The 27,559-nt window shown below is 35.3% G+C and overlaps 1 protein-coding gene across 1 annotated transcript; it reads right to left on the bottom strand.

The window, feature by feature from the left end:
- Positions 1–1,097: 1,097 nt before the first annotated feature.
- Positions 1,098–16,624, bottom strand: LOC148831653 (CUGBP Elav-like family member 4). The gene is made up of 2 exons (XM_088920040.1): positions 16,375–16,624; positions 1,098–2,215 (listed from the first exon to the last, which is right to left on the bottom strand). The coding sequence occupies exons 1-2, from the start codon at positions 16,622–16,624 to the stop codon at positions 1,995–1,997; spliced, it is 471 nt and encodes a 156-aa protein (XP_088776166.1). The 3' UTR covers positions 1,098–1,994.
- Between the last annotated feature and the right edge of the window lie 10,935 nt (positions 16,625–27,559).

Below are 27,559 nucleotides of genomic sequence, written 5' to 3'. Positions count from 1 at the left end.
TCTACTTTCATCGTAGTCAAAGTGTGAAAAAGCAACATATAAAATTAATAGGTTTTAGGAAATCCTTCACAAAAGGTAAAAAATGCCCGTTCAGATTGCACTGGATTTCAGCTATAGTAATGGCTTCTGGAAACATTTTGTCTTGGAAAGTAAAATAGAACAAACAATTTACTTTAACAGCTTAGAATGATGAAAAATGGACTTGGAAAAAAGTAGTAACTGTCAACAACAGATGAGCGCAATTTTAGGCTTTTTTAATATCTTGTTACATTGACAAACAGGCTTATTTGGAGGGAGATAATGCCTTCTAATTCTCCTTTTACAACAGGACATTTGTAAATCTAGTCCCTTTATGTTTCAGTGCACAATGTCACAGAAAATAATTTACATGGATATTTGCAGAATACCAGATGTGTAAGCTGCAATAGCTCATTTTGTGAACTGGTAACTTAATAAGCATTTATGGGTTTTGATAGAGGTAGTTTATTCCCCTATTGTGATCTACAATATCACAACTAACTAAATATTGTGATAAAATGCTAAAATATTTGCAACTTAGTATATAAACATAAGCAATGCAAATGTTTAAACTCCAGTGGATATCATCAATATATTATTTTACAGGTTGTCACAGCCTAAATATAAGAGTATAAGAGATGTCAACCTATTATCTTGTGGCTTTACAATATCCTATTTAAGAATAGCTGTTAAATAGTTGTTGTACAATAGTTACACAAAACCACTACACCTTTACAGTAACTTTGTAAAAACTTTGCTATAGCATGTTGTATAAAATAATCTTCCGGTCACATCTGGAAATCTTGTTAGAATGTCTGTGTTAGCGGTAATGTCACAAAGGTTTTAGTTTCTCATTACCTGTAAATAAATTACAACTTTTGGTCAATGACTATGCTTCCAACCTATGCAAGACAGAATAACATTACCTTATGGAACAGCTGCTTCATAATACGTGATAATAAAGGACCTTTGCACCTCACTTAAGTAATTAAGGCTTAAGCATTTCTCCTGGATACTGTGATGAAAATGTGCCTTGGGAAAAGCCTTCACAATTAGGAGCAGCTTTTCATCAGTTTTTTTTTTGTGGACAACCCTACACAGGTAGGGAACAAAGTTAATAATTGTTTCTTTTGTTGATTTTCTTGCGGTTTGTTATATCGCACATACAGCCGGAGCTTTCTCCTGGAAACGAGACCCAGCACAGAAAAAACAAACAAAAAATGTCTCACTTTGACTCAAAAAGAGAACAAACACGGAGAGCAGGCTTTTCCAGCAGCCCTCCAGGTGACAAAGGCTGTCTGCTCTCTGTACACATCTCTTGTAAGACCCTGTGTCAGATAAGCTAAAAAAAGAAAAAAAATGTTTTATCGTCTCCTCATTCTCTGAACTGAAATGCACTTTAAAAAGGAAGCCAAGTGCACTTCAAAACTCTCCTGTCCACAAAGAATCTGGCCTCCTTATTTGTCTCTAATGATCTCTTCCAAAGGCTACAAAATAATAGTCTTAATTGATTGAAAGACATCCGCCGCTCAGGTCCTTCCTAGTGGTCGTGTCTCTTTTACAGGTGTTTTTGTTGCCTCTCTTTGAGAACTGCAATGTGTCCCAGAGTCTGTAGAGGACTAAGTCAAAATTGTACTGTTATGCCAAGGATTATCAGGGAAGCTGTCTCCCTTAAAGTACAGTGCAGCTTCTGACCATTTGTCACCTCAGTACAAATGCTGAAGAAGACAGTAGCTACACATCACTGCTCAACTTGTTTCCATTCTGCTACAGATTCAAGCATGGAGGTTTCAAGTGGTAGATAAGGCTGGAAAGAATAAGGTTGGAAGAATGCTGTCTAGTGATGGAAGGCTTTTTAACCATTTCAACCAAACATCTTTAAAAAAAAACTTTTAATAATAACACTACAACTCATTAAAAAATAGTATTTTTTAAACTCGCAAAAGGCCTGTGTATGTGAAATATAAAGGTTGTTACTAAGATCCTGAATTACAGCAAACAAATGAGAATGAAACCCCATAGATATATAATTTGTTACTGTGTAAGCAAACAATCAGATTGTTGCTGGGATCAGTACAGCCAGATGAAAGACATGAAGGAATCAAATCACTTACCCCTGGCAGAGTCTTCTGCTCATGCAAAGCACTCTGAGCTTTCAGTGCAGACTCTCTGGCACAGTATGTTAGAAAGGCACATCCTGAGAATACAGATGGAGAAAGGTTGTAAACAACTGTGAGCTTTGGACTTAATTCCATGAATATGTTGGACTGGAGAACTACCCTGATTTGGAAATGACTACAGTACATCCACTAAACTAAAATTACACCTTGGGTCTCTCCAATCTATTCTTAACAACTGGGTTTTTTGCAATGCATAAATAACAGAATGAGAATGCAGAGAAGGGTGTGCTCAATATTACGATTAAACGTTAGGAACAATAGAAAAGACAATTGGAGGACACTAAAAAAAGCTTGTATTATAATAACGATGAAACAAAACACATACGAAGTTAAAATAACTATAATAATGTTATTAATTACAACGTTAAAATTTGAGGTGAAACATATGAATGTTTGAAAACTGAAGACACTTGTATGTATTTTGCACAGGAGAACACCATTCATTCAGCTAAAGTCAGTTTATTTTTCTTTAAACTAACAGCTTCTGCTTGAAAACAGAACCTACTTAGTCATTATGGTGGTCCCTTAGGAGGTCTTGTACATATTAAAATGACTACAGTATTATTTCTGGGGAGACAACACAATTTGTAGAATTAGAGGTTCTGAAAACAATCAATTAGCTGATTTGTTTTTGCTTTTTGTTCATTATTGTGAGCATTTCAATATATTTCAATATTCCAATTATTTTATTGCACTGTATATGTCTTTATTGTGATTATTCTTTTAGTTTTCTTCCAGGCAAACATAGGGGGAACTTCTATTAAATTTCTACTACTATTGCATTAGGAGTGAGGTTTGTGATGTGATGAATGCAAAAATAATGAAACATGAATAAAAGCATAATAAGGACATTAAAAATAAAAGATAGTTCTACATAATATCTTTCTTCAAAGGTATAAAACAAAATTATTTGTGATGGTTGTTGTCAAATTGTGATACATCATTTAAAACTTTATCAGCAAGTTTTACATTTTACAATCTTAAGCTCCAATCTCTGTTGTATATTTTCCTCTACCATGTACTTACTAATCATTGTGTTATAACATATAGTATGTGGACTTGGTGTACATGTCAACTACTGTATATTGTTAAACAAAAAGGTGAAAAAAAAGCTCTTGACTTTAAATGTTTGGGTTTTTTTTTCAAAATTATTAGTACATTACTAATTTACTTCCTAAATTGCATAATGCTAAACCACAGAAGAAGATTGTTGCTATCAGGCATGGTGCCAGAAGTGCTTTCTCTCATGAAAAAATAATTACCACAACCTTGACTTTAACACTCCATCATTCTGTCCAGAAACCACCCAAACAATACTGCCAGTTTGTTAAAAATGGATTTTCCATTGGGTCCAAGCCAAGGCAACCCTTTGAAAAAGTGCCTCATGACTCCATGTACTCCTATAGACAATACGTTAAAATCATCTATGGACAATACGTTAATTCTTAGGTTTGCATGATAAGGTAATTAACTGTATTAACAACTCACAACAGCAATTACCAGCCTTCTGTAAAACAGCTCATGACAATCTTCAAATCATGAATGATTGATCAACACAGTCATGAACCTTTAAAGATCAAAACATTATACTATTATTTAATAATGAAGTGTTATTTTTTTCATATTTTTTTTCTAAAGTTTAAAATACCCACTAATGACGATTAATGAATATATGCTTTGAAAAAAGAAAAAATAAAGCTGGACAAAATGCATGTGGATTCAATTTATTTTCTTTACTAAAATAGGTTTTCTGCATAATATTAATATATAGGAAAGAAGTGTAATGATGTAACCACTTTGTCATGCAGTAATTTGGTAAGGATTTGGTTCAAAGAAAATAATTTTTGTATAAGCTGTTTGATCAATACATTTTAAAATGTACTTGGGAGTTTTCAGGTGTTTATTTTAAAAAGTGCAGGACTGAGGTTACATTGAGTGGTACATTGCTCATCAGCATCATTTAAGTGCAAGAAATATAGATATCCAATGCAATCTTATTTTCATGTAATACTCCTTTTAATGTGGATATGGTATAACCAAATTCTGCAGGAGTTACCCACTTGTCTTCAAGCTCGGGTAGAGTTATGTCAAGTTTAGTTTCTTGACATAAGGGCTGGTATTTGGGTCTCTCAATCTCTTGCCTCCAAGTGCCTCAGAAGCCCGGTGCTTCACAAGATTAAAACACAACACCTTTTCCAAGAATCTGTCAGCACAAAGTAAACCTCTGGAGAAAACACTGTCAGTTATAGCTGTGTTATTGACGACGGAGTCTCTACACTTCAGAAGACAGCAGCTTATAGATCTCTGGTAGCGTTTAATCAGATGAGTCATTGACACTAATATAAGAGAGCTATTTTCCAGACATCCATATTTATCTTTTCCCCTTTTTTCCATTTTTATTAATATTATATATGGTGCTTTGCTGTACATTACATACTTGTAAATAGATATGGGATTAAAAACTGATTAAGTTTAATATGAGAAAGTTAAAAACTGAAAACTAGCTATGGTGGTAAACAAACTACTTAATTTATATAATACATTTTGTGCTTAAGAAAAGTTATAAATTACAAGTGGCTCTTCAACCCAAACAAACCATAGTTTGGTTATTAGTATCTAAAGATTAGGATGAGGATCTTATCCATCCATTTCTGGAGTATACGCTTTAACATTGCTAAAAGTAGCTTTTCCCAAATTCTTACAACGCAATCACAAAAAGTGATTTTTCCCAGTTTAAAATGCATTTGCACATAGTTTCGTCTGGTTAGCATTGATTCTGGAGAAGTGCATTGTGTTGACTTTGTCTATACCTTTGAATTTCAAATACAGGAATGACATCCCTAATAATCTTCTCTCTTCAGGGCTAAAATGTTTAGTTATATTAGCCTGTTAATATACAGTAGTGCCGAAATGTATGTGCTCACTCATACAAGGACTTATTTCAGAGTACCAAAGTCTATTTTATAAAGTGGGGACCAAAATTGTACACAATTCTAAATGAGGTCTTACTAGTGTAAAGTACAACTTCACTATACTGTATATCCTAGCATTGTTTGTTTTTTAGTGCCTCCCTGCATCATCAAAAATGTATATGATCTGTCAATCATTTTCTTTGTGTTTCCTGTATTTAGATTTAGATTTACACTTCCTGTAACACTCTGATCTTATCTACATTAAATGTTTTGCCAGTTCTTTGCCCAGTTGATTTGATTTTTGTCAAAACCTTTCTAAATTTTCTTTGCAGCTTCTTAACAGTGTTTGTTAATCCTCAATATTGGTATAATCCATGAAATTGACCAATTTAAATCAGAATTTAATGCTCTTAACAAAAATACCTGAAAGTACTTCACCCAAATCTTTTTTGCACTCTTTGTTTTCCACCCACTTACACATTAAGAAGCACACATTATCTTGAATGCCTACTGATGCAATTTAAGAATAAATCATATATAAGGGACTTTATCAAAGCTGTCTAAAAATTTAAAACAACCCTAATGTATGTTTTGTTTGTTCCCATTACTGTTGTTGTGTTCAAAGTACTCAAACATCTTTTCTTAAATCTATGTCTCTCAGGATCATATTTATAATGTTCCTACATTTTGGATCTAAATATCTTTTCCATATCTGTATGTGTAGCAGATGTGAGACTTATTGGTCTATGATAACTTGATCACTTTTTTATGGATGGGTTCTTCATTATCAGTTTCACAGTCAGACCCCTGTCTAGTGGCTGCTGAAATTCATCAATCTCAATCAGTTCCTTCGTCTGTAAACACATGGGTGAAATACTCACTTCCATCATCTAAGAGTTTCCAATTATTACCTCTGAGACCCTTCTCTTTTATGTTTGTTTGCTGTTGCAATGCTGAAAAAATTGCATTATTTCTTTTAGCCCCATTGCAACATTCTTTTATGTCTCTCACCTGACATTCCTCACTTCCTTTGTAACCAGTGCTTGCAGTTCGTTATATTCCTTCTCTTTAAATAGGTCCATTTCTTTTTTAAAAAAAATATATCTTTTGTACTTTTATTATTTAATTTATTTAGCAATTTAGTTCACTGCTTTCTTGGCTTTGTTTACATACTCCTGGGATAAACCAGTTCTGTGCTTCAAGCATAATATCTTTAAACTTCTGCCATCCTTTCTCTGCTGATTCCATATCTATCTGATCACATTCACTTTCTTGTAAAAAGTTTATAACCTTTCATAATCTGCAATCCTGAACTAAAGAGTTTTTCTTTTGCAGTTTCTAAATTTACCTCAAAGCATACTATATTGTTACAGTTATCTAATAGTCATTTCTTTTTCATTTCCCTGAACCCTCTCTTCATCATTTGAAAAGACTAGATCAATACAGACATTCCTTCTAGCAGTTGATTTGACAAAATGAGTATCAAAGCAGCCATATCTGCCATTTCATTTTAAACTGCTGACACTGTTCCCAATGTACGTGAGAGAAATCAAAATTTCCCCTGATAACTACAGTACTTCCTTTAAACGTATGTTCCTGATTTCACTATACTGTATAAGAATGCTTTATAATGGATAAATGAATTTGGTGGTCTGTCATATTCCTAAAACCATGTGCTTTGGAGTTTATGTCTGAGTTATAGTTTCTGAGACCTTCTTCCATTTTTCTTTCTGGAACCCTGAGTACAGTTTGATCTGTTTTCTTTACCATCACTCTTGTTGATCCATTTTTCTGTGATTCCCATTCCACCATAATTACTGCTATAGCTTCTATCTGTTTACATTGTCCTTGAGAAGGAAAAATTGCAAATAGTGGGATACAAAATTATTAGAAATGCCAATATTTGGCCACATTTCTCCATTTATAATTTTGCAATAATCTGAAGTGCTTTGGTACAGTGATGAAAAACTTCCATCATTGTGTTTGTCACTCCTTGGTCCTGGTGAACTTTAAACCCCAATATTATGAAAAATAAAGGAATATGATTAGGTGATAATGAAGCTACAGGATGAATAAGAAAGTTGTGATGACAAATTTTGTCTGCCGTTTTATTTTGCATTCATAAACAATAAGAGAAAATGACGTTGACTTCAACCTGACATGTTACCTGAAGCAACTATAAAAGCTGCCTCTCTAAGATCTGCTAACAAGTACACTTCAGTCCTGACCTGAATACCCCCTGTCATGTCAGGTATTCTGGGCATGTCAGAGGAATGGCTGCCAGTTTCTCATTGCCATCTGACAAAGTGGAATTGTGAAAAGGCTGTCATAGACCAGGTGTTAACAGCTGCTGGGATAGAATTTGAAAAACACAGTCCCCAGATACCTGCTACATAAAGAACAGTTTTATTTTTAAGAGCCAATTAATCTTGATTATAGAAATAAGGCATTACCACTGACTCAAAGACCATAGAACCTACTGACAGCTCTCAAACACTCTCAAACAAACACAACACATGTAGGAACTCTTAAGATTAATACAATGGAATAGAATGATTCTCTTGGCTTCATATACACATATATGTTAAATGCATACAATATTGACACTGATCACAAAAGGTTTCATGACTTGAACATAAGCTCAATGCTCATAATTACTACGGCTATTTCTCCTAAACCAAAAAAAAAAGTCTTCATGATTCTGCCTTTAGCTCTAGCAAGACAGCCAGGTTTGTTTGAATTATGTTACATACTATAACTCTGAGCCACCCCATCCCTGACTGGAGATCCAATCTTTCTGTATTCACTTGTGAAAATAGATTATTACTGTGACACAACCCACCACGAGTATTACCACAGATTGCAAGATGCTATAGACTTTAGCACACTTGGTATTGAATTGCATGTTCAGGATTCTGAAAACGGACTCCAGATTAAATCACTACATGGCTATATCATGGGACAGTTCATCTTCTGTCAAATGATTAATGCTCAAAAATTCAAGGCAGCACAAATATGACAAACATTTACTGTATGCATTTATTTCTTAAAATGAGGAGTGATTTTCCAATGTGGGCATCAACTCTCTACATACTTAATGTGCTAAACAGTGTATAGTTTTGCCAAAGCGGAAAATGTAAATGAATATTTGTAATAAAGAGTAGAGTATCTTAGCTATTGAAAGCTATCAGGAAACAATTGTGTCTGAATATAGCCAGTAGCACTGTGTCCCACATCTCATCAGCACAATGTACAATGCCTTGTAATTCATAGTTTGTTCTTGTGTTTTTGCATAATTATATTGGATGTAAAAGTAATCTAATATATATTAGAGTAGAGACCCAAGCCTTCTGCACAGCTCTCGGAAGTATAATGCATTACATTGTTCCTCAGGAAATACCAACCCCCCACTACTTTCCAACCTCATCCCGAATTCCCCTTTAAAGCTCTACTTGACAGAAGAGGAGGCAAGTGTTTTATCTCAATCTCTGTGATATCAAACAGGAGCTGTACTGCACAGCATTTAACAAAGGCATCTGTAACATAATTAGATTTTAAAAATGGCTTGTAACCATGGAGACAAACGAGTAGATAGAATATTATATACCTTTTGTGAATTCATGTGATATTCTAAGCGTACTGTATGTATTTTATTTGATACCTTATTCAACTACTGCTCTTCAGGTTCAGATTAAAGAACAGATGTGCTCTCACCAAGAAAGGTATGAAACTACAGTATATTGTATTTGCTGTGGAGATGAATTCAGCCTTAAATGGTTTGTAATGGCTGTATTACTGTGTGTGGGAGGGCCGGCGGACCCTGTTTTCTGGCAGTTCAGCTAAGAATTCTTTTTGAAGGTATTAACAAAACTCTCCCAAAGTGCTGAAGATCTCTCTTCAATTTTTCATAACTGAGCTGATAAGGCAAATCTTTTAATATGCAAATGCAACTCCAAGGAGCATCTACAAGATTTGTTCTTTCTTTTTTTCCTTCTTTTGTTTGTTTCTTTTTTTTGCATTCAAAGGGAATCAGCAATCAGCAAAGGTCTATTCTCAATCCCGTGAAAATGGAGCATTTTCTTAAGGGGGATAATTACACAGCAGTGATTTCTCCAGTAAGTTATTTTGGAGATAGCAAAAGAAAAAATGCAAAACACATGCATTAAACAAAATTTTGTTTAATGGCACTTCATTTTAGTTTTATATGTAATCAGTGTCTATAAGTGTATCCACATTGCATGTTTACAACAGGTCAAAATGTTCAAAGAGACAAGTGATGCTGGATTGCACAATACTCATGACTCCCAGACATAAGGTACTCAATATATTGTCTTTCCTTAAAATATACAGTAAATCCAAGAGGAAATGTCAGGTAGGCTGTTTTAGTGATTTTCTCAATATAAACAAAATATAACAGTAAGATCTTACAAGTTTTTTTGGCTGGTAAAAGTACACTGTCTTTTCTTTTGTCAAATAGATGCCTTTGTTACAAATCCATCGCCTGTGCACTAGAGACTGTAAGAAGATTAATGCATCTGTGTTGCTGGTGTCTGAATACAGTATTCAGGTATTACAGGATTTAATCAAATGATAGTAGAGAGACTGCAGCTAAACCACCCTTTGTAGTTAAGGCTCCCAAAGACTGCCCTCTGCTTTAAGAAAGGCATATGATTCATAGCGCTACCAAAGCATGACTGGACATTTTTTTTCCATTTCCAACACTCAGTCAAGTGTATTTATGAGATATGCTAAACCATCTTCCTGGAAAATAGATGTGCTATGAAACTGTCAATAGTGTATTCCTGTAATGGTGATATATTTCTCTTTTGGGAATGTTTTAAAACTATGAACGAACTTTCTCATTTGGACACAGCATGTGAAGTGTGGCTGAGACTTCATTATACACTGTGGATCACCTGTTGCTCTGCAAGTTAAGTTAATGTTTTCCTCCTAATATTGATATCTGCAGTCCTGAATTCAGAAAAAGCATTTCAAACACTGCACACTTAATCAGAATGAACCTGTCTTCAAAAAAAGCTACTTTCGAATTTTAAAGGATATTTTATTAAATATGAATTGTTGCTTCACATTTTGTTTCTTAATGTTTCAATTGGCATTTGTCATGCTAACACATTATCCTATCAAAGAAAAAAGCAAAAAAAATCACTATAATAAAACATGGTTTTAATTACCACTGTAACCTTCTCTGTCCCGTGTATAAAGAACTTTATGAAGATTTCTTTTTCCAAGGGCATTCAAAAAAAGGAAAATAAGTTACAATCTCTGAGTACAGGTACTCTGACTTAAAAGACTCAGCAGTCTAAGAGTGCAGAAAGCCTTCTTTTCTCCTGAAACAAAAGAAGAGATTTCACTTGGAAAACCACATTCAACATACTGTACTTTGTTTACTAAATGGAGTTGAGATTACAGCTTGATCACCTTAATCATTTAAGAATTTTTTAAAATATTTATGAGCCTTTATTGTTAATAACATGGGTTCTGAAGATGAGGGGTAACCCTAAGTATTGAATGCTCTAAACCTACAAGTTTAAGTGAAAAGAAAAGAATGGGTGAAAACTCAGAGGTGAATGAAGACTTCTGTGTCTGAGCACGGACTGCCAGCATGAAGCCATAGCCTGAAATAATTAGAAATGCAAATCTCAGACACACCATGAAATAAATGGATTCCATCTATCCATTTTCTAACCACTTCATCCAATACAGGGCTGCAGAGGAGCTGAAGCCTATCCCAGCAAGCAACAGGCAAAATGCAGGATACACCAAACACCAATCAACTCTAACAACACATCTTTGGGCTGTGGGAGAAAACCAGAGCACCCAGGTTTCCCACACAAACAAAGGGAGAATATAATACTTCACAAAGACAGCAACCCAGGAACTGAACCAAGGGCACCAGTACTGCAAAGCAACCATGCTAACCACTGTACCACCCTTCACAATATGCTCACAATGTAATAATTAAATAGCAATATGAACTATTCCATATAAATTTACATTAAGTGTAGACTGTGCATCAAATTTCATGTAGGACTAAATTGACTTTTAGACAGTTATTTATTAATTAAGTAATGTATGAAGTAATTAATAAGCAGGACTAAATCTTTGAAACAATTATTGAAGAGATACAAATCTAATACAGATAATTATATTGAGTAATAACCCAAACATTACGAAGGACTAAAAGCCAATACTCTAATTTATCCAAGTTGAATTTCAGACTATTTAGTCACTTCGTGAGAAACCCGAAAAGTTCCAATAAAGAACAATTGGAAATTTAAACAAAACCTGACAGGTTGTCTGTGTATCTGCTTTTAACAGGTTGTTCTAGGATGTAGTACAGGTTGTATTAGAATCTACAGAATATCTCAGATGTTCATAGAAAGAATAGAAATCATTTCTTCTTTCTGTAGAAATGATTATTGGGTGTGTGCTTATATGTAGGGGGGTGTGGGTTGTAATTTTATTTTATTTAATCAATTATTAACATTCTGTGCCACCTGTAAACATCAGGACTCATGCTATGCCCTTTAAACACAGAACAGTCTTTGAGGTGAATTACTATGGATAATTATTATAATTAATATTTTAATTCTAGGAGTTTTTCCTTAAGTGGAGGAAAAACTTTGTTTAGTAAGGTAACAATAAGATTGACCTTCTGTTTTTCTTTCCAAATTAATTCACATCACATCCAATGTTTCATATTGAATGCATTTGGATTCTTACAGTTGAGTTTTGCATTCAAGTCAAGCCCTTGATAATGAGGAATTACGTTACCGAGAAAGGCAAGGCCTATAAGGGTACTAAGGACTGTAATTTTAAACAAAAGGGCAAACTGCTTTAATGAGATGAGAAAGTCACAACAATATTTATGAATAATAGCAGTGCATGTGCAAAATGTTGTGCTTGAAAAATAATGGCAAATGTTAGAGGTGATGTGACATTTCGGTTAAAGTGCTTTTTTTTTCTAGGGCTTTATCAAACTTGTTGAATGAAAAGAAGCCTAAATACATACATTGTTAACACAAGTGAGTTTGCAGAAAGTGTTGTAAAACTGCTTATCTTCTCTTCCTTTAACAGAGAATACCAGTTTGGTGCTTTGATTTTGATTTTTTACATAAAGCCTGGAGCCATACATCTTCTTGTTCATACAGTTTCCTAGCACATGATCTAAAGAAATAGTTTGGCATGGTTAACCCTTCATAGCCATAATGCTTTGGCAGATGTTATGTCGCAAAAAGCACACCAACAATGAACTGTTGCATTTACTCACAAAACATTCAGTGTTAGCATTATGGATTCCAAAGACTATGAATGTCGAGATGATTTATTAAAATTAACAATGAATAACTTTATATGCAACAAATATAAAATGATCCAGGTGCAATGTGATTAAAACATGTCAATTTATGTTTGTGTTTTATTTAGTTTAGAGGTGTTTTGGCAATAGAAAATCTGTGGTACATCCTATGTGACTAACATATTCTAAAGAGATATGATTTTAAGCCCGTTTGGAGGAGTTGTAACAATAGTTCAACATCGTATGAATAAATTTCTCTGCACCTGATTGTTAGGAAGAGAACTGTATGTGTGGTGATGAATAAGTGACCATTAAAGTAATTTTAGGTCTGACCACCATCAAATGATAAGATGTCCAAAACAGACTACTTTGCATGGTTCTCAAGATGACTTACAATAGAAACAAAAGGAGTCATACGGTAGAAGATTCAGGTGCTGAGAGCCGAAACTTGCATGTGCACTCAGTGGCATTTAAATTAGCTGTTTTTGTGGATTAGCTTTACTTATTTACTCTTTATTCTTGATAAATGGGTTTATAAAGAGGTCTCCTGCTGTTACTGTAAACAGGATAGACAGTTGAATAATTCATCAGCAACAAATTAAAAAATCTAATGATTTGCCATATTCAGTGAAAGAAACTACTTGTAATATTGAATTAAAATATGTATATATGCAGTCTTCCGTTGTGTGTTTGCATGTTTGTGAACAGTGATGAACAGTAGATCACAAACATCCGTATGTACTGTAGATAAAAGGATGATTTTTTTTTTGTTCGTTTGAGAAGGCCATTACGTTCGAGATTACACATTGTGAAGGAGAACTCTAAAATATAAAAAATGTATGCTTAATAATAAGCCTAAAAGACGTAAATCTATGTTCTGGAATACATTTTTGTAAACTGATTTGCATAAAATTATTTTCGTCTTACTTTCATATTACTACTACTGCTACTACTAATAATGAATGATATACAGCAGCATAAATACTACTGATTGAATTAAAATCAAAAGCTGCTGTCTTTGGCAGCACAGCATGACGCTTTCGGTGAAAAGTAATCTGGGATTGCGATCCTTACAGAGCGTAGTTTCATTTCATGTAAGAAACGTACGTCCCCTGTGGTAGTACTGTATATCTTTGTCCGGGATTTGTGTAGCCTTCACCTTTGCGTATACTTGTAACACCAGAACCGAAAGCCAGAAATTTAAAAACAATAACAACAGCGTGTGTAACTTTAACATTGATTTACACACAGTAATTGAACAGAAACTCCGAAGATACAAAACGTCCAGAAGACGCTGCTTTCGCCGTACGTAAATTTCCAAAACAGAATGCTCTCAAAAAATGTGCTCGTCACTTGTGTGTCTTGTTTCTTTACCACTGTTCTTACGCTATATGGATCCCGAGGTGCGAGATGTAAAGTAGCTGTATTAATTCTATAGAGCGCATTAGCTTGTAGCCCCCACAGGGCAAGCAAGCGACCTGTTTCTCTGTGATTAGCGAAGTCTGCTGCTCAGAAGGAGATTTTCTGAGAGCAGTAATTGATGTGAGAGACGGCTCAGTGGACTAATCTTCTCTAGTGATCGTTTGTTTTTCAATATGTTCATCCCTATGATGTCCGTGGTTTATGAAATACAAGGAGATCCCCCCCGAAAAATAAAATAAAAATGACTGCAAAACATATTCAATAAAAGGGCTGAATATAACCGTAGCGTATCAAAAAATGCGCGGCACACTGCAACATTTATCTCTCAGCATGGTATAGCCTACTTACTAAACCCGGTGGAGCGCAATTCATAAAAATAACAAGAAAGCTTACTTTCCTAGTCCCATAAAATCTTAAAGACCTCTGACATAACACGAAATAATAGCTTGACAAACTTATTAATAATAAATGCAGTGTTCTGCATCTGACAAGTTATAATAACCCCTATGGTTAGTACGTTTAAGCGACAAGATGTGAACGATTTACCAGCAGACACAGACGTTTGTGTGTGCAAAAATCTTTATCTGCAGTTTGTTAATCACTTCGTCTTAATATAGAAGGAACATAATAATAATTTTAATAATAATAATAATAATACATTATTGTGCATTTATGGAATGTTAATGAGCTTTGAATTAATAGCATTGCTAATTTATATCCACTTTTGAGTTACAGTTCATTTCACAGCTTCAGTTACAATGTATGAATGGAAATTTGAACATGGGCCAAATCGTGCAAATTTTGTTAGTATAATAAACTTAAAAGAAGGAACAAACCGTTTACTTGTCTGTTGTCCGCCATAATATATATTTTTTTCATTCTTCACTGGCAAATGTAATGGTTGACGTTTGCAGCAAACATGCAGCTTAAATAGGGAGGTTGCGTGACTAATGAAGAACTTGTTCAATCCTTCCATTCGAATAACTTAAACTTAGCAGGGCTCAAAAAGAAGTGAAATATTTCTTATTTCATAGCCCTTTTTGTTAGATCACAAAAATAAGTTTGGATACAACTGCCAAGTAGGCTATTATACATAACATTGATGTATAGATATATTATTGTGCATGCTTCATTCTCACGCAAATATTTCAACAACTCTTTCATAAAAAACGTTTGGTGATACAAATCCCACCGCGGACTTTCATAAGGCATCTTTAACCTTGACCACACAAATAGCATATATATATATATAATTTATTACTGGGCTGCAAATCTAAATAAATGTAAGTTACCATAATGTTGGCATTTTCATTAAATGTACTGTAGGTTATCATAATTACAATAAACTGATGTCTGTAACATATATGTTAAAAGTAGTGAAAACAGTTTTTTCTAACTGGATGTTCAAGTCAAGTTCAGAGCTTGATGATCAATACTTTAACCTCGGAGGAGGGGTCAGATGAAAGAGCTCTTTGTTTGATGTAAGCCAACTTTAATTTTCCTTTGCCAGTTGTTTTGCCGAAGTGTATTAGCCACCACAGACAAAGCCCAGCTACTGTACATTGGCTAGTGAATTAATTTCCCAAGTTTTGTGATAATAAAGGTCTAATTTAATCTAAATATTTATCAGAAATTAGAGCTGCTTCGATTTCTCATTGGTCATTTTTTATGATTTCCTGAAACAGAATGGGGTTTGGAGAGATTTGTGATTATTTCAATCGAAGAGGCACAATATTTATGTTTAGAATATTTTTATCTTGCTATCAAAGAAAGAAGTGAAAGAAGGGAAAAGAAAACGAATAAACTTGCATGGGTTGGTGGGTGGAGTTTGGTCTTTTATCTTCTGCTTACCTTACAGACAAAAAAAATTAAATTTGTGCATCTTAGTTGAGGTTGGTTTGATCTAGTCTTTCTTACAGTGTGACCGAGAACACAAATGAAGTTAATGTCCCTTGTCTAATTTTGTACACCACAGTTAACAATGCATACAGAGACGTACACAGCCAGCTCTTAATTTTTAAATGACCTCATTCGTAATATAAAGCAAACAATCAATCCAATTTGGCTGTATCTACTATTTAGAACTCACAGATGTCCAATATAGAACTACCGACGTTAACCCTTCCATCCCAACCACCTGAAATCAATACCTACGCTCTTGTGAAAACGGCTAGCTATCTGCGTCTTGTTTAAACTTTCTCGTCTTTGAAAATTGCCAAACAACAGCGAACCAGTGTTGTCCGCTTCGCTTACTGTTAACTTCATCAGCCGCTATGAGTTTATTGTGCTGATGTCTCCAGAAGAGCCTGTTGGGGAACCGCCGCTACAATTTAGTAACACCAACAAAGAAAAACATGCACTGAATTTGAGTTTGTCGCGCACCAAATGCACATAGCCTTAAACCTCTGCGCTTGCACTCATTACGAATGAAATTGTTGCGCGAAGCGGCCCCAACAGTGACAACCTGAAAATAGCACTTTATTGTTCAAAAAGTAATGATCCTAGGTTCTACAGAGAGACCGACCTTTATGCATTCCCGTGAACCTGTCTTTCAGCACGGTGAGTTCATAGATCTTGCCGAATTCCTCAAACAGGGGCTTAAGATCTTTCTCCTCCAGGTTTCTAGGGATCTGCCCGATAAAGAGCTTGATGGCATCGTGGTCTTTCATGGGAATGGTGCTCTGCCCGATGCTCAGCCCGTTCATCCTGCCGGAGCTGTTCGTGGTGCTGAAGCCATTCTCCTGCTGCACTCCGTTCGCAGTGACTGTAGCCATCTTTTTCCAATGGGCCGGCTATTCTCCCTCTCTCTCTCGCTCTCTCTCACGCACACACCCGCTCTCTCTCTTTCTCTCCTGTATTTCTCTCTCTCCCTCCCTCGGTCCTTTAAATTTCGCCTTATTTATCTTTTATATTTTCCTTCCCTCTCGTTCTCCCTCGGTTTCTTTCTCCGTGTCAGCTGCCACTCTGCCTTATGACGTCAGCTCACGGGCTCTTGACTAGACCCCCATCCAATTTGCATAATAAGTACGTCTAAGCCAATCAGAAGAGGCAGTGGCCAGCGGCCCAAGGGGTGGAGGGTTACATCCAAACATTTATGTACGAGAGAGACTGGAAACTTGAAAGCAATGAAACCGGAGTAAAAACGAAATTACATTACTTTTTCAACGTGTCACCTCCAATATAAAAAAATCTCCTCTTTTCTTTACTATGTAAAAGGCAACATCAGATTCATAAATGTATATGCATGTTTGTATGAGTATGTTTATCATTTTTCTGTACTTGTGGTGAATATTGGTCGCTTCGGATAATGATGGCTGCTCAAAAATAAAATAACGATTTAATTTCTAGTGAGTTACTAAATCTAAATTAGTTAGATTTCGCGGAACTAAGTTAGGTCAAAGCAGCGTTGCTTTGAAATTTAATAAGCTGTGCTGTTTTATGCAAACAGCGGAATATCAGTCGCTTCTCGGGAAATTGTAACAACTATTACGCTCTTAAACGTTGCTCATCAAACTGTGCATTTCTGAAGAGAATAAGACCTGTTTTCAATTGTTCCGCTTACGTAACTACTGAAACAAGAACACGCTTTTCTTGCACCTTGATTTCATCACATTGATACTTTAGGCTAGGAGACATGTTCTGCTCTTCTTAAGCTTTTTTTTTTCTTAAAAAAGGATTACCCCCCACGCAAATTCACCTCTTGTGTCCGTCATCAATCACCGTCCTAACTAAAAGTTTGGGAGCGTCTAAAGAAAGGAAAGACAAAGTTACAAAAACAGCTCTTTGTCTGACCTAAGGTTTCGTATTCGGTCTGCGCACATAGAAAGATGCCTGAACAAAGCAATATGGCGCACTTAAATTGCTTAATAATAAGCGAAGCTTTTGTACTTTCTGCATTCAAACCATTTGCACCGGACATTCTTCGCCTCTCGGTCTGTCACACCTGGGCAAGGGTACTGAACGCACCCCTTTCTACTTGTTGCTGGCCGTGGTGCTGACTCACGTGTAGCTGCGAAAGAGGCCGAGAGAACTGGCTAAAACAAATGAAGATTACGCTTTCATTACTATCATGACATAGTCGAATCATTACAGCCTTAGTAATACTGCCTAGAACACTGCTAATGCTATCACAGAACAACGAATGATTACAATGCCTGGTTTAAGAATTTCGAATAAAGATTAACGATTGAAAACAATGTACTCTGTTAGAAGGAGGTTAGACAATTGCTCAGAAAACAACCACTAATCACAAAAAGGCTGAAAGATTCGATGAAAAGTTACACACCAGAAATGGCGTAGCTAATGTGCATACGGAGAAAACAGCCTATATGCCCGGATTCTATATAGCGGACTAGATGCACTACCAAATGAAGTAAAGTATCAAGAACACGAAAAAAAAATGGAACACATCAGCAATTATGACATATCAATTTACTTCCCTGAAGGAATAATAGAATAATTGGTAAAAACAAAATCTGACTCAAATTATCGCAAAATATATCAAATAAACTTATAATAGTCATATTTATGCATTTGACTACTATATTTTTACCAGAATACTTACTAAAGAACCCCATACATATTGATATAAAGCTTATTTGTGATGATACAAATATGCGTCTTTCTAAGAAGCACAGCACCGTATTGTAGAAATGAAACAATTTTGGTTTGAATTAGGAGTGGGCTCTTCAGTCTCCCACTGCCTACTTCACCCTACTCCATCACAGCCAATTTATTTATTTTCTCACATTAAAATTGCATAATGTAAACCACAGATTCTTTCTCATAAGGAAAGAAATCTTGACTTACGTTAAATTCAATACAGATTCATAGCATATCCAGAGAATGCAGCTTGAAGGCAGCTTGAAAGCACCGTGGACATACTTGTTCAAACCATGAAATGCATTTATTTCCATAAAGGCATAAATAATTTAGTTTAGTTCCAGTGCCATTATTTGTTTTGCAATTTTGTTTTTTGTCATTTCTTATAAGGGATCTGCGCTGCAGAGCCATGAAGATTCAGTGGTGTCTGACTAAGATGAATTATCATTTTAAGTTTAGGAAAGGCAATTATTTTTCTCTTAAAGCACCAATTTAAATTTGTCAATTGTCACAACCCAATCTGTCACTGCAAACTCTCACTGATGTGACCAGACAGGGTTGGCATTCTTTGAGAAAATGGAGAGGTTTATTTAATACAACAGCTAACTATATTCCATAAAATCTCAAAAAGATAGTAACACTGGAGCAATGGATAGTGTTGTATGACAGCTGAAATATGAAAAGGGCTCAGATTGGAATGCACTGTAGCAATGTGATATAAGATTTGCATAAAGAAAAAACACAACTTCCTCTGTTCAGACAGCACAAATTGCACTGCATTTGTCTGTTATTTAATAACGTTTGTAATGGTAGAAATAAGCAGTCTGAGGTCTGACTTATGCACATATCACAATAGTGTTACAACTCCGATTTATTGAAGGTAATTGGCATGGTAGATTAATTGGACCTGGTGTGAGTGTGTGCATGTTTGTGTCTATGTGTGCCCAGTGATCGACTGGCATCCCACCCAGGGTGTATCCTGCCTTGTGCTTCTTGCTTGCTGGAATAGCTCTGGCTATGGATGAATGGATAGAATTGATGTGGTTGCTGTTTAATTTTTTTTCCCCAAAGTTATAGAATAGTTATGTTGAAAATGTGTCCATGTTGCAATATGCACTACTCTTCCTTTTTTGTTTGGACCTCACTGTATAAAAATAAGTACCTATATAAGGCTGACTATTTCTTTTACATTTTCTACACTTACTGTAATTCTACCAGTGGTTATGAACCATATTAACAGATAATGCCGGAGGCCACTGTAAGGGAGCTTTTTGCTTGACCCCTGCTGCTTTTCTGTTCTCATAAATCATCTTGTGTCAGAGGATAAGCCGTTCGAAATTGGCTTATTGATGGATTCCTCCAATTAAACTAGATATTTATGATGGTATATTACAAACAATATGGTTAGTGTGGCTGGAGGTGCACACTAAGTAAAACTGCAAAATAATAAAGGTGTTCTCCTGGGCATAATTCAGTTGCCTTTATTGTTCTCTATACCAGCACATGTATGTGTGGAAAACCCATCTTGGCATGCTAATTATTAACTATCAGAGCCCTGGTTTTGAAACAGAACAAGAATTTAACATATATATTATATATACATTGCAAATACTGTATGTCATTGAAGGTGCCTGCTTGCATCAGAATCCTCCAAATGAAACAAAATTAAAAAGTCATGTGTTTTCTGCTAAATTAACTACTGGACTATCTGACGTAAAGCATCTATGAGTCCTTGACTATGCCTTAATGAATACTGATGGCTTTTGATTTTAAGAACAGCATTTTAGTTGCCTAACACATAAAGTGAAACCCTTTTAAGTTAGGAAATGCATATATCACTTTAATTTGCAAAAACTGAGTAATAAAAGTTTTAATTAGAAATAGTAGTTTCTGCGATCTTAGGATTCTGCACTTCACTGGGGGACAGTTAAAACATTTAAGAAAAGTTCATTTTAAATGTGTATAGTGTTGCCATCAGTTTAACACATGTGTACACATGCCTTTAATATATCTTTATGTTTTAAGATGAGAACATCCTGAATGTATCACAAACATCTTCTTGAGCTTTGGCTGCTGACAATTCCACAGTATATCCATCCTGCTTGGTGATCACTGGAGCTACACAAAACATCAAACTCTAAAACCATAAAACAGTATTAGTGATGGGAAATGCATGTTATAAAAGCTCATGAAGAACTGCTTTTGGGATAAACAACAAACTTATTTATTATTCTGATTTTCTTCATAGAAAAAAATAAAACAAACTTTACTACAGTTACTTCTTGTCATTGAACGTGGTGTTTTCCATGTTGCTTAGATAATTTAGTTTGCCATTCCTTTAATGTGGCTTTGGTGAAGGGGACAGTTGATGAAGAGAATGAAAGAGAGCATCAGAAAGACTAATTAAATGAACATCTACTGAGAGACTCTATAATGGTATCAGTTAAACGTTTAATCTCCAATTCCACAATATGTTGAGGTATGTTGAGGTTATATATTCTATACCTTATAAATTCTACATAAGAAATTATTGTGAATTTTGCTGTTAACCATTTTCCAACTACACTCATTCTGCTCTCTCAACTTAATATGGAATTGCTACTATGAGATCTACCTCATTGATCTCCTTTAAAAGTCTGAAGATCTCAATCAGATCTCCTCATAGACGCTGAAAAGGTTCAGTTTCTTCAACCTATTTCATTATTCACCTCCTTAAGCATCAAAATGAGTATTGTTTTGTTATTGTACCTTGATATTTGCCAGTTTCCCAGTTTGTACCATCAACAAATTCAATTAGTTTGCTACTGAACTCTTGAGCAATATTATGTGTATATTGTGAGGGTTAACTATGATTCTAGGATCAACATCTGTGCAACTCTGTTGCCCAAGACAGTCATCCCTTCTCTATTATTCTCTGTACTACATTGGAGTCAGTTTCAAATCTTTTTGATTGGCGCACCACCAATCCCCACTGCTATTTGAGTTGCACTGATTAGATGCATAAGAATATGAAGCAACAGAGTGGTGAATTGACTAGAGTTGCAGGTGCACCCTTTGTCTGAACTCAGTTAATTTGCTTGAAATTTCACTACTACCCACGGACATGGTTAAACATTAAACAATGCATAAACATCAACAAGTAATAAATGACAAGTATATTTTGTTATAAGAAAAATATATACAATGAAAAAATAGTAAAAAATGTTTAGAAGGATGAGAATAGCACAATATGATGCAGCATAACATTCACACTGAATACAAGGGATTTTTAAAAGGCAAATATTTATGCTTGGGAAAACTTACTCAGTTTGTAAGTTTCAAACTGCATTTGCTTTACTAAAGAAATTAATCAAAGTAATCACACAATTGAAATTCCAATTAGACCAGGGAATATGTGACATTTTGCATTAATGAATTTAACTGTGCAGATATTATTAATATCTAACTGTTAAATGAAATTTATGCTCTAAGACATGTTTCACTGTCCTGTATCTTCAGAATCATTTGGCCCCAACAAGAGGGAGAGCAGAGCAGTTTGGGAAAGTCAAGCATACACTTATATTGCAGTGAATGATTCTCATGCTCCTTCTTTGCTCAGAAACATGTTTCTCTCCTCCATATTCTCCCTCCCCTCTTTTTCTTCTGTATGTCATTCATCCACATTCATGAACACTGTGGAGCAACAATCAACTACAGCTTTATTAATTGCTTTAAAGAATACATTTCTCAAAACTGACATCATATGCATGACATGAGATGTGATCCCATGTTTTAGCATGTCATAAATCATTATCTTCCTTTGGAATCATTAGATCTGTCTGTATTAAGGCTCTTTTGCTAGGTATCATTCCTTGTTTCTTTAATCAAGCTCTTGTTACTTCATGGTCTGAGTTCTGTAAAGACCACCTGATTTTACAGAACTGCAACTGCTGTAATTCATATTCAGATAGAGCACAACTGTACTAGTAGTTACAAGAGTAACCATTAATAGGAACTATTAAAAATGAGATTTATTGTATTTTATTTTGGAGTATAGTCTAGCTACCAAGGACATTATAATTGATTTTTCTCATAAATCTAGATTCTCATTCTAACCTTTTTTAAGAGACAGTGAAATGTTGGCATTGGCTGAAGTCCAGTTTACAACACCATTTTGCATATGGTTTAATAATGAGTTTTATAAGCCACCCTTTTCTATCAGAAGCCCATATTGTTTAATTTAATTACTGATTGTTTGTACAGTCTAAAAAAAACATAGTTGTCGTAGTTGAAGTTATGGCAGTAACTCAAATTTTAATTCTTAAGGAACTCACACTCAATCCATTAGCACGTAGTACATTCTCTGCTATTTGTATTTTTTGCAATGCTTATGGACGATCGGTTTTTACCTAATAAAAAAGAAAATAAAACGAAAGATAATAATGGCAATATCACATTTTATACATTGCTTCAAATTTTGCTGCCTTGAAAAGATAACAGATCTGTTTCTACAGACCTTGCATTCTTCATCGAGCTTTATAGAATGTGGAATTATAGACTGTGATCATGAAGTTCTTATTCCTTGGCTTATTTTTGGGTTTGTTAAAAAAGATTCATGATTTTTCCCTTTCCTCTGGGTATACGCTAATAGACTTCATGGAAAAAAAGACTGAAAAAATGAAGTAAAAATATTATATCTGTGTGCATTTGCATTTCTATGTATGAACATTAAAGTGAGGTAGTAAGAGGAGGCTTTGTGAGAGAGCCACCTGTTAATTGGAAAAGCCTGTAGAGTGAGGCACAGTTGGTGTGAATAAGTAATTGGCACTGAGAAGGAGGAAAAAGTTTTCAATATGTGTCTAAGCTCCGGCCTGAAAGGAGGAGCTCTAGAGAGCTCTAGAGGGCAGGTTTCTAAACACGAGCAATGGGACGGACTGGCTTACAGTACATGCTTTGGGGGCTTGCTGAGCTGGAGATGCTTGTAAAAAATTAGCTTAGAACATAATTAGAACACTGTTGGCCAGCTGACCCAGGGTTGGTAGGTTCATGATGGGCATTACTTGGCAAGTTGTCTAGATGGCAAAGGATGCGTCCTGAGTCCTCCCTGGGCCTTACCATGAACTGACAGTCTGAGTGCGTGAGAAGTGAAAGGAAATAACCAACCAGCTGCTGTTGTGTCAGTGATGCAGAGTCCATGGCCAAACAGGATCAGCTGGGAGTTCATGGGGATTTAGTGCAGAGATGGTGAGAAACTAGTGATTTGTGTAAGAGAACCAAGAGAAAAGCAAGTGAGAAGGACTGTGTAGTCTTCCTTGTGAGATTAAAACTGTGAGAGATCTATGATCCCAGTTTGTGGATCAAAGAGAAGAGAGTCTTAAAAAGACACAATAAGAGAATGTGCTGACTGTGATGGACTTAGGGTGATGTGTGTGCTGGAAGATGTCACAAGTACATACTGTAGATACATGTGAATATCCACATTTAGACTCAATGGAAGTTATATGTTTACAAAACAGGAGACAATTTCCTATGCATTCAGCATTTATACTACATAAAGAATAAATGCACTAGTCTATCTCCACTTACTATACAGGGAAATAAAGCCATACACAGGGCAAATGCTTTTGAAAAAGAATGCCAGTCATGTTCAAATGTCTAGTTCTTTTTCGCTTTCTTTTTCTCCATTGGATTGTTTTAATATACAATTCAGTCTTTAGTGACATTTAGTTTCATATAACACATTACTTTGTTATAACAATGAATCTCTACTGGGAGGAAAATATTTTGCAGATCTGTTCGCAATGTAAAATTGCTCAATCGTTAAAATCAGCCTCTTTTGAAAATGCTTATCTATTCTGAGACTCCCAGTGAGAGGTGTAATGGAAGAGTGATGACCAAATCTTCCTTCATATTAGAAATCGAAAAACAACCTTGCTGCAAATGAAAAAGGATATAGGAAGGAAAACCTTCATGATAAATATTTCAGTTCACTAAGCTTGATTCTAGATTAATAATGTAAAACGAGAAAATAAGACAACTTCTGGGCTTCCATCAGTCATGCACAGACAACACAATAAGCTTTATGCAGCACCTGAGGAGTGTATGTAACATTCACAGTTACACTTGCCCAGATGTTCAATGTACAGAGCTTGTTGAGAATTTTGTGTTCCAGGCTGGTGTAGAGGTTGATATCTACTTGAAAAAGAGACAAGGATCATTTAAGGTGATAATGTAAGAATGATTACTTGGCTCCCAGCTGTGTTGTCCTTCTGTCTAAATGAAAGGAGACTGCTGCCCTTTTAAATACAGTCTCATGCATAGTGCACTACTCTGTCCATCTGACAAGTTGCTTACTGATTCTGTTTCACTCATATATGGCTACCCCAACCAGAGTTTTATTAATGTGCATGGAGTGCAAAGGTCAGATTATCCTCTCTTTGTATAGATTTTGTCTTCAGTTGGCCATAACTGTGTCAATATAAGGTCTTAGACAGTGAATCAAGAGCACACAGAAAACTACCCTAGGTAAAATGTCCATACTATAAAAGAAATAAAAGCTATAGCACTTATGACAGTATCTCCTTAAACTGTGATTGATTAAACATGACATGTATTCTTAATTTAAACAGGAGAAATATGCTTACCACAAAATACATTCTGCTTTGTTTGCATCAAGCTATCTTGGCTTTCTCTCCTGCGAGCCCTTATGGTCCGATTTTCATGGCAGACTGCTGACCAAACGGAATAGGCCAAGCGTCACAGGCACCTGTGGCTTCACACAGCAAACAAAGTGTGGCCTGTGCAACCTAAAGCAAGTTCACTCACAAGTCTAAGCAGTTCACTGAGTGTAAAAGATATCAAGGACATCTTTGTCTCTGTTCCCAGTATTGCAAATCAATGCAAAGCAATGTTTACATATTCAGTTGTGAATGATTTATAAACATACACATTTTGAAGAGGTATAGTTTTAAGCAGAGAAGTAGCAAGACACACCAGACTAGCTCCATAACAACGCTTTCACTTTGGGCTGTGCTGCGACAGAGCACAAATGAAATTTTTAAGCAATTTTGATCCTTAAAACATATATCTGTAGAGGTTCACTGGGATGTGAAAAGAATTAATCATTTAAACGTAACTCCAGATCTTCTAACCACGTTTTCCAAGTTTTAAAAACAAAAGTTTATTTGCAATAAACAGGTCATCAATGTGTTTTGGTCTTATTTTAAGAGAATAATTTACATAACAGCCTGAAACAAACTCCCTGATCATGTAATTGAAAATTACTCCATGGGATCCTTTAAGAGGTGGATAGATGGTACTCCTGGACTATTAAGATACCATTTTCCAAATGAGTGAGAACAGCCAAGTGGCTTCCTCTAATGGTTAGCCTTTCTTATGGTGTAAAAGTGCCAGTAATATCTCCTGAAAAAAAAATCACATTTTTGAAGGACATTTTAACTGCATGCTTTTGTTCCCCTACAGGGCAGTACACTATTTACTGATTCACATTTCTTTGAAAATACTAGGACTAATGGAAGAGAACTATATCCTTTCTTACAGTTTCAGGTTCATAAATTCCAGGTCATCTATTTTGCTTCACCTGGTCCATTACAAAGTCTCCTGCAAGGCTAATTAACCTTACTTGCTCTTCTACTCCTATGTCACTGTAACAAAAGCCTTTTTGAAATTCCAGAGGTCAAAAACATTTAAGAGAAAAAGAAAAGCTTATATTTTTCTACCTGCATGTCCTGGGATTGATGAATCACTTACTCCTAACCTTAGCCTGGGTCCAAATCCCATTGACAGCCTTTTCATTGCTTTGGGTGATAGTATTAATTAGAAGGCAGCTCTGAAGAGTGCTTAGCCATCTGATAAAATGAAGGAATGTTTGCAGGCAGTTGTATCACAGCTAAATGCAATAACTATATGCTTAGAGGGGAGTGCTATTGGCTGAACCTAAATTAATCAAACCAACAAGAACAATTGAAAATGAAGATGTGCTAAGAAAAAAAGACATTCTTCTGAGACACGAAAATGCCTCTAATTGATACAGATTGCAAACACAGCTATAGATAAAAGACAAATCCATTCAAAACTATAATCTTCTCCAATAGGAGGTTGTTTAACCTTTTTAGTGATGTACCCAGATGTTTTCTGCCTTAAACATCATCATTACATAGCAAATACTCCTTCAAAGTGCTTCTTGAAGTTGTATTCTAGTAAAAATACATAAAATGAACGAATAGATGAAGCAGTAATGAAACAATAATATGTGCAGGACTCCCTGGCCTGTCAGTACAGGACTACAAGTACTTGTTTAATTCTGTCAAAACATAAAATGCCTTGTGTGACTTCACAGTAAATAAAGCTGAGGTAGGCTCACAAACAGGACTATTTAGTTTCATTGACAAGTATTTATCAGTAGAGATACGATTTAACATCATCTGCTAGCTCCTCACATGCAAAAGATTTTTTTAGGCTTAAATCTTAACCTCGTTTTTAGATTCAGAAGTGCAGCTTGTTTGCTGTCTGTCATTTATAGATCTAAAATTCTGTTCAGTAAGCTTGAAATTATTTGTAAAAAAAAACTTCAGAATGGGCCCCTCTCCCAAAAATGTTACTACAACTTAATTCAAGTTAGTATAGAATATGGCTTTAATAACCCTGATACTCTCTTATTAGTTTTAATATTATTTTTTAAAATTAAGGCAGATTAATAGAAGTGAGAGGTTTTTTGGTTCTGCGCTATTCAATTAAAAGTTTCACTGTTTAATCCTTTAACAATCACCAATGGCTTAAGCCATCCAGTTCACCTGTTCAGATGCTTGTCAAACCAAGCATCCAAGAAATCATTTTTAGCCTGATTTCCAGGTAGTGTAAGGAGAAAGAGCATTAGTATCACACTACACCGGGAAAAACAACATCCTGCAAGGCTGATGTATTTTCTCAACTGTGTTTCAATTCTGTCACCTTTGAGGGGTCTGAATCTATTTGTTTTTAAAATAATTGGTTTCTGTGGAAACAAGCTTCCAGGGCAAAAATGGAAATGGGGAGGAATGTAGCATGCATAAACAGAATAAGCAGGTAAGGAGTCAAATGAAAGAAGGCCACTAGAAGCCTTCTAGTTT

This window comes from Atractosteus spatula, chromosome 7, assembly GCF_055471065.1.
Source record: "Atractosteus spatula isolate fAtrSpa1 chromosome 7, fAtrSpa1.hap1, whole genome shotgun sequence".
Taxonomy (NCBI): Eukaryota; Metazoa; Chordata; class Actinopteri; order Semionotiformes; family Lepisosteidae; genus Atractosteus; species Atractosteus spatula.
The sequence above is the reverse complement of the archived record's forward strand: the minus strand, read 5'-3'. Positions and strand labels throughout refer to the sequence as shown.

What these genes read in the sequence shown, in the direction of transcription:
- LOC148831653 (XM_088920040.1), bottom strand. Translation starts at nt 16,624, where the DNA reads ATGGCTACAGTCACTGCGAACGGAGTGCAGCAGGAGAATGGCTTCAGC. An exon ending in GTTCACGGGAATGCATAAAG is followed by an intron (nt 2,216 to 16,374) that starts GTCGGTCTCTCT and finishes CTGTATTCTCAG; the next exon opens with GATGTGCCTTTCTAACATAC.